This window comes from Odontesthes bonariensis, chromosome 1, assembly GCF_027942865.1.
Source record: "Odontesthes bonariensis isolate fOdoBon6 chromosome 1, fOdoBon6.hap1, whole genome shotgun sequence".
NCBI lineage: Eukaryota > Metazoa > Chordata > Actinopteri > Atheriniformes > Atherinopsidae > Odontesthes > Odontesthes bonariensis.
In genome coordinates, this window is record NC_134506.1 from 20,501,490 (window position 1) to 20,514,628 (window position 13,139).

Sequence of the window (13,139 nt, forward strand, 5' to 3'; positions counted from 1 at the left end):
GCTCCCAGGCAGGACGACGGCCCGCTCATTATTCACAATCACACGGTGGAGGAGTACCAACGAATCTACCACGGGGTGGTTGATGTCATGCTGAGGTGTGTTTCTATCAAATGATGTGACGTTTTCAGATGAATCATCACATTTAAAGCGTTTAAACAACAACAATCAACATAACACGAGGCACTGTTATCAAACATGTATAATGTGATTTTGGGTTAAAAAGACACTATAGTTATATAATGACAATCTCAAAACCGCTTTTCTGAATGAAAATGATAAGAATTTAACTTCAATAGTAAGTGGTCTGAAAAAATGGCTTCAAGAGAATCAACAATAATCCATGGAATTATCTTTTTATGCACAAATAAGTCGAATTGGAACTACATTGACTTTAACTACACTTATTACTCACGAAGAACTAGATGGCACGCTTACTGGGTATTTCTAAAACATTAAAAGTAAAGTCATCATACAAATTAACCTGCTTGAATTAGAGCTATACCAAATGTGTGATTAGATCAAAAGGCATCTGTCAAATTTATTCAAATGTTGAAATATGCTTAAAAACTCGCACTTCAAAACCTCAAAAAACTTTGATAAAGCACACGTTCATCATATAATCATCTAAAACACTTTAAAATATACTTTGTTATATATATAATTACAGGAGGTACAACTAAATAGAATTTAAAGTAAAAGCCAGTTAGTATGTTGTAGAGTGAATAAACTAAAAGAAGCAAATATAGGCTTACATTTTAGGATATTTCTCAAAAGCATAATTAAGCATATATTTACATTCGAAATATTCAGAGTATTCTTTTCAGAAATTGGTAGAATGCGAGACATCCATGATAAAAAGATTTAATATAGTTTTAAAGTTACAATAATGTATAGAAAAACAAGTATTTACAAAATAATAATGAACAAATGTATATACAGTAATGTGCAGATGGATAGTGCATGTATAAATATTGAATAATTAAGTTGAACATGAGTGCAGTGCAGGTATTTATAAACACAGATGAATACTTATTCACTCATTAAGTCTGGTGTGAACTGCTGGGCAGTCTGACGGCCTTTGGCAGGAAGGATTTCCTGTAGCGATCCTTGTGACAGCAGAGCTGAATGAGCCTCCTGGAGAAGGAACTCCGTTGTCTGTCCGGTACGTGATGGGAGAGGATGTTCAGGATTACCCACGATGGATAACAGTTTGGATAACAGAGTCCTCCTCTCCATCACGGCCTCAGATGTCTCCAGATTGTATCCAGTGATGAAGCCAGCATTCCTGGTTAGTTTATATCGCTGGCTCCAATGCCGCTCCCCCCAGCAGACAACAGGTAAGAAAAATACACTGCCCACAACGGACTGATAGAAAATCTCCAGCATCTTGCTGCACACATTATAGGATTTGAGCCTTCTTTAGAAAGTAGAGTCTGCTCATCCCTTTTCGGTACACAGCCTTTCCTGTTGGTCATAGAAACTGTGTCCTGTCTGTCAGGTAGTCAGTAATCCAGGAGATGCATCAACTGAATCTTCTCACTTTATCATTTGTTTATCTTCTGGAATCTAGGATGGGTTGGGCAGGCTGGGACCTGCGGCTGGGTGGAGTCCTGGGTTCCCTCTCCTCGGTCAGTACACCTGTTGTTCATCAATCTCATCGCCGGCCTGCACCCAATCTCCACCAGATTATCTGCCATAGTAGAGCGGCTCTTTCATGGCTCTCCTGCGTTTCTTGAAGCTCACACTTCTAACATCTCTGTCCCTATGCTTCTCGGTGTCCTCCATCTGGCCGAAGAGCAGCCTACTTGCCCAGATCACTTACCCGCTTCCCTCAAGATGCTCCGCTCCTGTGGAAAACCTCCCGTTGGAACTCAAACCAGTACCCCCCTTCCAAGTTTCCTCTTCCCAGTTCCTAAGTAAGCAAATTCTTCTGTAAAATTTAACACCCTGTTCATCTCTCTCTGGAAACTCTGTTTCAATTCATACCTGGACTAACTTCCCTCTCCTCTCTCCCAGAGCAATCTCCCCTTATGACTGGGCCTTTTCCCCTGAGATTCAAGGCCGGGGCACATTGCTTCATACATATATATATATATATATATATAAATGTGTTTTCAGGTAGACTTGATATAACATCCCTTCACAGAGGTGATATGTGAAAAACATCACGTGGCATCATTATGTCTACATCCGTGAAATCAACCAATGCACAAACTTGGATGTCCAGCATTCCATGGTTGCTATGGTTCCTCCTCAGGTGCATCTTTTAGGTCGTATCATCATTTAAACACAAACACAATTCTATCATTCAAGGACAGTGTTTTCTCAGACATCCCTCATCGATTTCTGTTGATTTCAATCACTTTGACTGACAATTTGCTGCATCTTCTAAAGAGCCAAAGACTCCCAGAAACTTCCCGTGACTCAAAGAAACTTCCAACATGGAAAATGTAAGAAATTTGATTTTTAGAAATTTGATAGTCTGTAGGCTACTATTTTTCTTTGCTTTGCAAAACAAATGGTGAAGAAATAATCAAAATTTGAGTTAAATTGGGGGATTTATACTATTTCTATACTATTTCAGTCATTTTTACCGTCATGATATTGACTGTTAGACCTCAACTGTACCAGAACTTTTAACACCTGTTTATGAAACTGAGCATTGGTTTATAGTTATCCTAAGTTTATTTATTTTCCTTTTGAAACACTTCCTTTAAGTACTTCAAATCATCTGTCCTCGTAACAACTTTCATAAAATTTTCAAAAGGTCAGGGATTACAGAAATAACATATAAGATACCCATTAACCAGGTCACATTGTATAGAACATAAAGTGAAGTCAAAGTTAGGATAGAATAGAATAGAAAAATACTTTATTCATCCCCCAATGGGGGACATTCAGTAGAGAGTGCATATTTATGTGATTTTAAAGAACAAAAATGGGTTAAAGTTTAAGGGAACGTCATTTTGACTGAAATGATGCCGACTGTCAGACCTGAACTTGCTTTTGAACTTGTTTTAATAATTTTGTTTGAGTAGCTCACATTTGTCTGTCCTTATAATTACTTTTATAAAATCCAACAAAGGTTAGACTTTATACTTTTATTATTTGAAATGCAAATTGCAGGTTAACAACTTGAACTTTATAAGTATATATATATATATATATACTTGTGTGTGTATATATTTATTTATATATTTTTACTATAACTTTTGGAGACATTTTAGTATCAGAGTTTTGCACATTTTTGAAACTATACAGCTCAGCAGCAACAACGATGACTGTTGTTGTTTTTCGACTTGTTCTGGAACTCTCTTCAGCTGTGTCACTGCTGAGCTGTCGTTTCTTTTTAAAAGTACTGTACTATACTTTCATATCAAAACCTGTCTGAATGTTACTATAAAGTATATATATATATATATATATGTATATACACACATTTGTTTTTCTAAAAACTAGCTCACACACCTGTTTTTATAGAACTTAAATCACTGAGGTTGTTAACTTGTACGTTGCACTTAAAAAGCACGTGAGGCAGCTGTAGGTCACCTGGGCGAAGCACTGCCCTCTCTAATCCGCTTGTGGTTGGCTGATAATGTTCATCAGTCATCATCAATAAGTGAAAATGTTCTGTTTAGCTGTGTATACTCTGCTCAGTGGCACTGGTGAGGTTATGAATGTGACATATATGTGACCATCAGTCCAATGAAATGAAATGCAAAACTACCAAATTCAAAGGGAAACAACTCAGAAAAACTCAAACCTGACCTGAAGCAGAAGTTTTCCTACATATTTATAGTATGAAAAGAATATTTTTAAGAGAGTTTAGAGGATTTTATTTTTGTATATTGTATTATTTTATTGAGATTTATTGTTTTGATGTCTATTGTGTTGAATGAATCAAAATGAATGCATTTATTATTGGAGTTTATGGAGAAAATAGTGAAACAGGTACTATTTTGAGCAAGGAAACACTGATAGTTGAGATCGATGAGGTCCAGCAACTGTTCTTTACCAAACTATTCAGGGACAAAGCAACTCCGTGGATTGATAAGACTTCTTAAAAATATCACAGATTTTCTTTAGGAAATTATAAAGATTTGTAGGACTGTGCGAAATTCTTATTTCTTACATTTACAATCCATTTAAACCCATTCTCTGACATGCTGTTTCAGTGTGATGTACCAGCCGACCACCAGGTCATCCGCAGATCCAGGAGGATCACAACCACGGCCCACAGGCAGTGTCCGTGCTGCAGGGACGATCAGGTAAGACATCTGATTCTCACATACAGATAAAAAATTTGATGTTACATTGTGCCCGACAAGTGTACAGGTCTGCTTAACTGAATTAATTCCAAATCCCAACCCAACATTTTTAATCACTTATCTTCCTACATCCAAGTGTAGAACAAAATAAGGTTTGATCTGTAAAAACCTGATGTAATGATGAATTGCATTCTTACAAAGCAAAATGTGCAAAAGGTTAAGTGGGTTCCTCCAGTCTGAACTCTTCTGTGTTGTTGACCTTCTGCAGGTGGTTAAAGCGCCCCAAAAACGCAAGCGCTCCACAAGTGCAAACCCCTCACGGAAGAGGAAGCGCAGCGCGGTGGCCGGCCCTTCTGAACCTCCTTTAGAGGTTCTGAGTTTGGTGCCAAAGCCTAGAGACCCCATCCCACCTGAAGACCTCCCAGCAGTGTCTCCTGTGGCCCTCAGCCTCCAGCCCTCCAGAGCTCCCAGACAGGACGACGGCCCGCTTATGATTCACAACTACACGGTGGAGGAGTACCAAAATATCTACCACGAGGTGGTTGATGACATGCTGAGGTGTGTTTCTATCAAATGATGTGACTTTTTCAGATGAATCATCATCACATTTAAAATGTACTAAAAAATTTAAATTCATTATTTTTTACAATGTCATTTCTGTTTCTTGTAGGTTCAAAAATGGCCGTGTCCGTCCCTACAGCCTGAACCTGGGACTTCAGATTAAGCAGAAGCTCTGGGAGAGGCTGAATCGTCCATCGCTGACGACCACAATCTCTGAAGACGGGCTTCAGACTGTGCACGTCTCCGATGGGGCTGGAGAGTATCCTCCGCTTCACAACGTGGATGTTTCTCATGAGCCTAGGCCGAGAAATCCACCCACAAACAATTGATATTTACTAAATCTAAATAATATTTAATAATCTATTTAAGATTTTAAATATGAGTTAGATGGTTAAATGTTTTGACATCTGTACATAGTTATATAGCTTTAAGTTTTTTTTCATATTTGAATCAGTAAATACAGTTTTTGTCTCCATCAACAGCCATCTACCTGCAGGACAAACCTCCACATTCCACATCCATCTGCAGCTTCTACCATCCGCCTGCAGAAAAACATCCACCTTTCTTCTCCACAAGCAGTCTACCACCCATCTGCAAAAAACTCTACCTGATATCTCCACCAGCAGTCAACCATCCACCTGCCGAAAAACTCCACCTTCCATCTCATGCAGTCTCCCATCCTCCTGCTAAAAACTCCACCTTGTACCTCATGCAGAGTCAACCATCTGCCTTCCAAAAAAATCCACCTTCCATCTCCACCTGCAGAGTCTACCATCCGCCTGCATAAAAGCCTCCACCTTCCTTCTCCACATGCAGAGTCTACCATCCACCTGCTAAAAACGTCACTTTCCATCTCCACCTGCAGAGTCTACCATCCACCTGCTAAAAACGCCACCTTCCAGCTCCACCTGCAGAGTCAACCATCCGCCTGCAGAATAACCTCCACCTTCCAGCTCCACCTGCAGAGTCAACCATCCGCCTGCAGAATAACCTCCACCTTCCATCTCCATCTGCAGAGTCAACCATCCGCCTGCAGAATAACCTCCACCTTCCTTCTCCACATGCAGTCTACCACCCGTCTGCAAAAACCTTCACCTTCCATCTCATGCAGTCTACCATCCACCTGCACAAAAACTCCAGTTTCCATCCCATGCAGAATCTATCATCCGTCTGCAAAAGTTCTACCTCATATCTCCACCTGCCGAAAAACCTCCACCTTCCATCTCCACACGCAGACTTTCCATCCACCTGCTAAAAATGTCACCTTCCATCCCCACCTGCAGAGTCTACATCCACCTGCTAAAAACGCCACCTTCCATCTCCACCTGCAGAGTCTACATCCTACCTGCTAAAAACGCCACCTTCCATCTCCACCTGCAGAGTCTACCATCCACCTGCTAAAAACGCCACCTTCCATCTCCACCTGCAGAGTCTACCATCCACCTGCTAAAAACGCCACCTTCCATCTCCACCTGCAGAGTCTACCATCCACCTGCTAAAAACGCCACCTTCCATCTCCACCTGCAGAGTCTACATCCACCTGCTAAAAACGCCACCTTCCAGCTCCACCTGCAGAGTCTACATCCACCTGCTAAAAACGCCACCTTCCATCTCCACCTGCAGAGTCTACCATCCACCTGCTAAAAACGCCACCTTCCATCTCCACACGCAGACTTTCCATCCACCTGCTAAAAATGTCACCTTCCATCTCCACCTGCAGAGTCTACCATCCACCTGCTAAAAACGCCACCTTCCATCTCCACCTGCAGAACATCCACCTGCTAAAAACGCCACCTTCCATCTCCACCTGCAGAGTCTACCATCCACCTGCTAAAAACTCTACCTTCCAGCTCATGCAGTCAACCATCTGCCTGCCAAAAAACCCACCACCTTTTATCTCCACCTGCAGAATCTACCATCCACCTGCCAAAAAACCTCCACCTTCCATCTCCACACGCAGAGTCAACCATCCACCTGCAAAAAAACGCCACCTTCTATCTCCACCTGCAGAATCTACCATCCACCTGCCGAAAAACCTCAACCTTCCAGCTCAACCTGCAGTCAAACATCCGCCTGCACAACAACACCACCTTCCATCTCCACCTGCAGAGTCAACCATCCACCTGCAAAAATAACACCACCTTCCAGCTCTACCTGAAACTACTATTTGCCTTAAAAAAAACCGAAAACCTCAACAGTACTCTCCATTATAGAAGACAATATTCTCCAGCACTAACCTCCACCTGAAACGTAGGTAGGACCTCCACCCATCATATATCCTCTTTATCTCTGGCTTCTAACATCCTCCATCCTTCTCCCTTACTGTCCCTTCACTATTCTGAAATTCCAACTCTACTTGCAGAAAAGATGAAGTGGTGTTTTATTTTTAGCTCTTGACAGCCAATATTTGTATCCTCTTGCTGATTGCAAACAGATGCAGCTCCACCTGAAGTCTCTGACATCACCCTTCAGAAAAATGCCACCTTCAATCTCCACCCTCAAAGTCTATCGGAACTACCCCAACGAGGTAAGAGACGCATCCCAAAAAAAAAAAAAAACACACAACAAGAAACCTCTGAAATGGCACCGCTCATTATTTTCTCTGTTGTTTTCCTCACAAACATCCAGATCGAGCAGCAGAAGCTGAACAAGTCGACACCACCATCTCCTTCCCCGACTGAGAGTGCTCCTTCATGCTGGACTTCAGAACATAAAGAACTCACTGCTTTCTGAATAAAAATTGCTGGGACTTGTAAATGCTGTTAAAGCTGTTGTGCTCATTCCACAAGTTTCACCTTAAAGAGAAGCCTTAATAAGTGACATTTTGATTTTCCATTCAAGTGTGTGATATTTTCCTTAATGTTCTATTATCTACCTTTTGAATCATTATGTAGTATGAATACAGCTAAATGACATAATCATTGTGATACCAGTCACATTCTCTCAGTGAAATAATTTTTCCTGCTTTGTCCATGAGCAGCAGGATGCTTTGTGAGAATGGCAGAGAGGAGATTCACCGTCACCTCCTTTTTTATCTGATTATGTGTTTGCTAAATGCTCTCTAATGGTCTCTAAATGTTTTAGCACATAATGTAAAAGGAGAAAAATATTCTAAATCCGCAGCTAAGATGAATGGACTTCTATCTGAGAGTCTCTGTGCAAAGCATCCATGTGAAATCTTTCATTGTTTTAATCACCATGTTTTGAACATGGTGTCTTAACGTCCTGAAAGGGGCTTCCTGGGGAAGCTGTCCACCTTACCTGCACCTTTTTAATAATTTCATTATTGATAACTCTTCTTTCTAGAACAGAGTTTATTCATATTAGCTGCTATGTTCATATTGTCAGCCATCACCAGCATGTATGTTCTCGCCGCACGCAGCCGTCTGCCCGTTTAGCGCCACATTCAACAACAAAACAAAACAAAACCCAGTAAGGAGAGAAGAAAAAACACCACAAAGAAGCTAATATGGAGAGCGGGGAGGCCACCGTGTTCATGGTCTGCATGATGGTGATATTAATCATGGACGATCACATAAGGCGTCCAGTGTTGTATAGTAACGAAGTAAAAATACTTCACTACTGTACTTAAGTATATTTTGGAATACTTTGCACTTTCCACGAGTTTAAAATTTTTTGACAACTTTCACTTTTACTTCATTATATTTCCAAACTTAATTGCATACGTTTACTCCAATACATTTTCATTGTACGGTTTAGTTACTCGTTACAAAAAAGAGAGAGAGAGAAAAAAACGCAACAGTATTTTGACCCCATGCTTGTTATTCCTGCCCAAAGACGTGGAAATTCTATCTTTCAGAAACTCCCCTTTTTTAGATTTTAAGGTAGTTTTACAAAAAAGGTCTTCCTCTTCAGATGCCAGATAAGCTGCAGTTCCCTCCCAATTATATTTTCTTTTGTATAATGACTGGTTGTGTGTGCACCTCCTATAGCTTGTGAAGTACAGTAATCGTAACAGCTTTTTTTCTTGGAGATGTTGGCCGCATTTTCTGTACTCTGAGTTATTTTATTTATTTTTTAGAAAGGTTTGCAAAAGGGGTTTGAAACTGGACTCCCTCTTCAGATGACAGATAAGCTTCAGTTTTCTCCTATTTTTTCTTTAAATTTTGTTTATAATGATGGCAATAACAGTAGCAGCCTCTTTTTTCTTAATGGTGTAATGTACGCCTCATTTTCAGCGCTGACCTTACTTGAAGAAGAAAAACTTAAAGGTTCACAAAGTTTGTATTTTCTGTCTAAACCTGGTCTAAATTTTGCCTGCACTAGTTTGTGTGTAGATTTTAAGTGTATTTGACCTTCAAAGTTTACCAAAATATAAAAAATTTCATTCAAACTGCATTTGCCTTGTTTACTTTTTACTTATACTTTTCATTACATTACTTAAGTACATCTAAGAGCACACAGAGAGCGTCAGGAGACGATACTTTTTCATTTCATGAAGGAAGAAAGGAGAGCAGAGCGCTGCAGAAAAAGGAGACAACGTGTAAATTTAACTTATTAAACACGCGCCGGTTTTGTCCGTGTTGTATGAGTAAACATTTCAGCCGTGATAGCATGACAAGGGGCGTAGCTACCGACCACCAAACACCTCCGATAGATGCCTTCTATAGAACCATGAAAAGACCCGACCTCGGAGAAGGAGCTAAATAGTTATAGGAACTAAGGGAGAAAGCCCCGAGTTCCTGTATGTTCGAACACGGGAGAAAACGGCCCCGCGGATTAAAAGGTTATTAGAACTGCCAAAGGTTCCTACAGTCCGAAAGCGGCTAATGTATGCAGTATTTTCATGATTTTAATGTTTTAATGTACATTGTGACATTAAATGTTGATATCAGGGAGAAAGGATTAAAAGAAAATATTAGCACCCCAAATCTTATGTGTGAACCAAACCAACTCATCAAACGAGGGCAGCTGTTAGCAGAGACAGACAGGCCCATGTTACATTACACTTAGCTGACGCTTTTTTTCCAAAGCGACTTACAGCTATTTAGATACAGGGTATTGGTTACAGCCCCTGGAGCAATGTGGGGTTAGGTGCCTTGCTCAAGGGCACTTCAGCCATGGATAGAGGTGTAGGGAGAGGTAATGGTGGGATCTGAACTTGCAAGCCTCTGATCTTAAGTCCACCTCCCTAACCACTAGGCCACGGCTGCCCTGTGTGTTTTCCTTTTGTGGAAGTTGTGGAGTTTCAGGACAGCACTGACTGTGATGCACATTATAAGAGGAGACTTAGAAGTGGGTATAATCTAAGATAGCTGAGAGATAAGTGCATAAACGGAGTGTATCCTGTACCACACCACTGCTCGTTAGTGTAAATCTGTAATTTCTTATTTCGACTACAAAATCATTTACATTACTTTGAATGCAACAGATTCAAATTTTCACATAATTTACTATGAACTGTGTCCAAAGTGAGTCACTGAGTCCTTTCAGCTTTAGATGTGTAAAGAGTAGCACTAATCTTATGCCCATATGTGTGATATTGAACTTATCTCTTGACACAAAGGGAAATTAATATAAGTCTATAATTAGAGAATGATTTATCAAAACGTGTGATATTAATAACAATTATGAGAAAAGACCATTTTACACTGCTCTGCTTTAGGAAATGAAGAAAAACCAAAGGATGAATTAAGCATGACAAAAACCAATGTCTTAGAGCAGTAAATATGGTTTAGTGAACATGAGATAATTAACAACGGTGAGATGTGTGAGGCCCATTGGGGTGTGTGATGGGACAAAATGAAAAAGATTGAAGTATTGCAAACAGGACTGAATCATGGAGTGTGAACCGACAATGTAATAAATAAATTAACAGAGTCAATCTGAGACGGATTAGTTTAATTTGATTATTTCAGACCATATTAATTGTAAAGCGTGCACAACAATACAAAACTCACAGCAACAATAAACTGAACTTAATCAGTGCTAACAAGTTCTTAGTGGGAATCATGTCCCCCATCAAGATTATTTATAATATGTACCAAACACCACTCTGACTTTATTGTACAATTTCACAAAAGTATAACTTTGTAAATTTGCAACAGAAGTTGTTTAATGACTTTTTTCTTTTTTAAATAACTATATATATATATATAACCTTTATTTGGGCTGCTTTTCTGGATATGGCTTCTCATCCCTGAGAAGGACACATTGGGATAGCAGGGGTCCATACAGGTTTGGTTAAAAAAAAAAAATAGATATGCAAGAGTAATGAAAATAAATATGTGTCTACTACATGGATTAATTTCTCCTCATTTGGTTTATCGACTGCTTAGTGTTGATGTCAAAGGGACTGTTGCATAAAACAGATTAAAAATCAACTGAAAACAGTTCATCGTATCCGGAGGGGTTTGCTTATTTCAGAGGTGGGGTACAGCACAGACAGATGAGGGTTTTTTTCTATTTATTTGTGGTTTTGTGAATGAGGAGAGGTCCTAATCCAGCTGGGGTGAGTTGGGTCATGTTCCAGGGCAGAACAGGACGGTCAGCAGTCCCAATATGAGACACAGAGGACTGCGGCTCAGCACCAGACCCAGTGACCTCCCTGCAGGAACACAGTGAAACCAGTATAAATGTAGAGCCGTGCAAAATACGATATCCCCCTTCGATATCATTACCAAAATGAATAAAAGCCAATGTCAAACAAAGGACAAAGAGTAAACGTTTTAAGAATTCTTCAGACTCTCAAACAACTTTACTGTTTAGTAAACAATTGCACACCAAACACTTCTACAACTCATTTTAGGTTTTGAGGACAAACAGAAACTTTGAACACACAACCAAACACCCCATTTGAATGAACCTTCCAGAGGTACAATATTAAATAAGCACTGTAATAAAAGAAAAAAAGATGCAGTCTCAATTATCACCAGGTTTCTCCCACTTTCTGTGAGCAAAGACTGGTCCCACCACAAACAGAGCACACAATTATATATTTAAAAGAATCTTATGCATGAGCGATTTTAAGCACACTTACTGTGCTTTAGCTATGCCCCTTCAGTTTGTTAAGAATTATACAAATGAAAATGAGAAGCTATTTACAGCTTTAAAGCTTTAAAAAATGAAAGCAAATTTCAGCTGATGGTTCGACAGCTCCGGGAGGATCTCAGACAAAAAAAAAACAAGAAAAAGAATTTAAAAAAGGAAAGCGTTATATTAAATTACATTTGGCCTTTTCTTTAAGTTTATTTTGGTTGCAACTTTCTAAAGTTGCAGATCATTTGTTGTCTGTCAGTGGACATCATATCTCTTTTCCTTTAGACAAACATCAAGCACTTGTTTACGGTACACCGACTCCCAAATGATTATTTTTCTAATATACACTGTAAGTTGAGTTTAGTTGATATTCAGTCAAAACAATGACTTAATCAGCAGACCAAAGTTTCATAAGTCTCTGTGTTTTACCTCTGAAGTCTACTGGCCTGTCCTCCCATGGAGTCAGCACCATATCTAGAGCCGTCCTCTGAACATCCGACAGAGCAGAGAGCTGCTGCTGAGTGACTGCAACAGCCTGCTCATAGGAGAACATGCTGATCTGTCTCTGGTGAAATGCCACCTTGATATCAAGTAGCAGACAAGAAAACAAAGAAACAGAGAAGAAAATGCAAGAAATGATCAAGATTTGCTGAGATAAATGCAGTCACAAGAGCACAGATTAGCATTTTGTCAGGGAAAAAACAATAAATAGTAAAATACACTTTTTATAGCTTATGAAAAATATCAAATTAACTTGTTCTGTTGATTTAACTTAATGTTGACGTACAGCAAGCTTTTCAGGCGGTATCATTGAGATAGCCGTAGGTGTGATTCCCTCAATTTGCTCTTTCACCAAAGCTGACATGGCCATATCTGGGAGACCAGCTGTGGAACAAGCAGAATATTTCACAGACGTTGGAGAGCAACAAGCGCTTCGGTATAAAAACCAGTGGGATCCAGCAAAATGGCTTGAGCTTAAATTTGTGAGCACTCATAATTATTAGCTGCAGTATGACCGTTAGTCTACATAGGTTCATTAAAAGGAGCGCGCTGAAAGCACCGAGTGAGCAATACCTGCCAGGACTCCGATCTCAATGAGCACATCAGTCCCCCATGAACTCATGGGTCCGAAAGCAAGGCGGTGGGTGAGCAGCTCAACAAGTGCCAGCAGCTGCTCCTCTGAGCAGGACAGCCTCAGCTGACCCAGCCAGAGTACCGCCTTACTGCAGCCGTCAGGTAGAGACACAGCACAAGAAGAAAGTAAATACAACCGAGCTGGGCTGGAAAAGAGGCCCCTTTTATAGTGTCTGT

General features: G+C 40.0%; 2 protein-coding genes across 2 annotated transcripts; one reads left to right on the forward strand and one right to left on the reverse strand.

The window, feature by feature from the left end:
- Nucleotides 1-2,182: 2,182 nt before the first annotated feature.
- Nucleotides 2,183-6,471, forward strand: LOC142384647 (uncharacterized). The gene is made up of 5 exons (XM_075470944.1): nucleotides 2,183-2,257; nucleotides 2,395-2,450; nucleotides 4,176-4,268; nucleotides 4,537-4,826; nucleotides 4,939-6,471. The coding sequence occupies exons 2-5, from the start codon at nucleotides 2,442-2,444 to the stop codon at nucleotides 5,156-5,158; spliced, it is 612 nt and encodes a 203-aa protein (XP_075327059.1). The 5' UTR covers nucleotides 2,183-2,257; nucleotides 2,395-2,441; the 3' UTR covers nucleotides 5,159-6,471.
- Nucleotides 6,472-10,718: 4,247 nt separating this feature from the next.
- LOC142384656 (putative stereocilin-like protein) lies at nucleotides 10,719-13,006 on the reverse strand. The gene is made up of 4 exons (XM_075470957.1): nucleotides 12,903-13,006; nucleotides 12,616-12,713; nucleotides 12,258-12,408; nucleotides 10,719-11,397 (listed from the first exon to the last, which is right to left on the reverse strand). The coding sequence occupies exons 1-4, from the start codon at nucleotides 12,949-12,951 to the stop codon at nucleotides 11,312-11,314; spliced, it is 384 nt and encodes a 127-aa protein (XP_075327072.1). The 5' UTR covers nucleotides 12,952-13,006; the 3' UTR covers nucleotides 10,719-11,311.
- Between the last annotated feature and the right edge of the window lie 133 nt (nucleotides 13,007-13,139).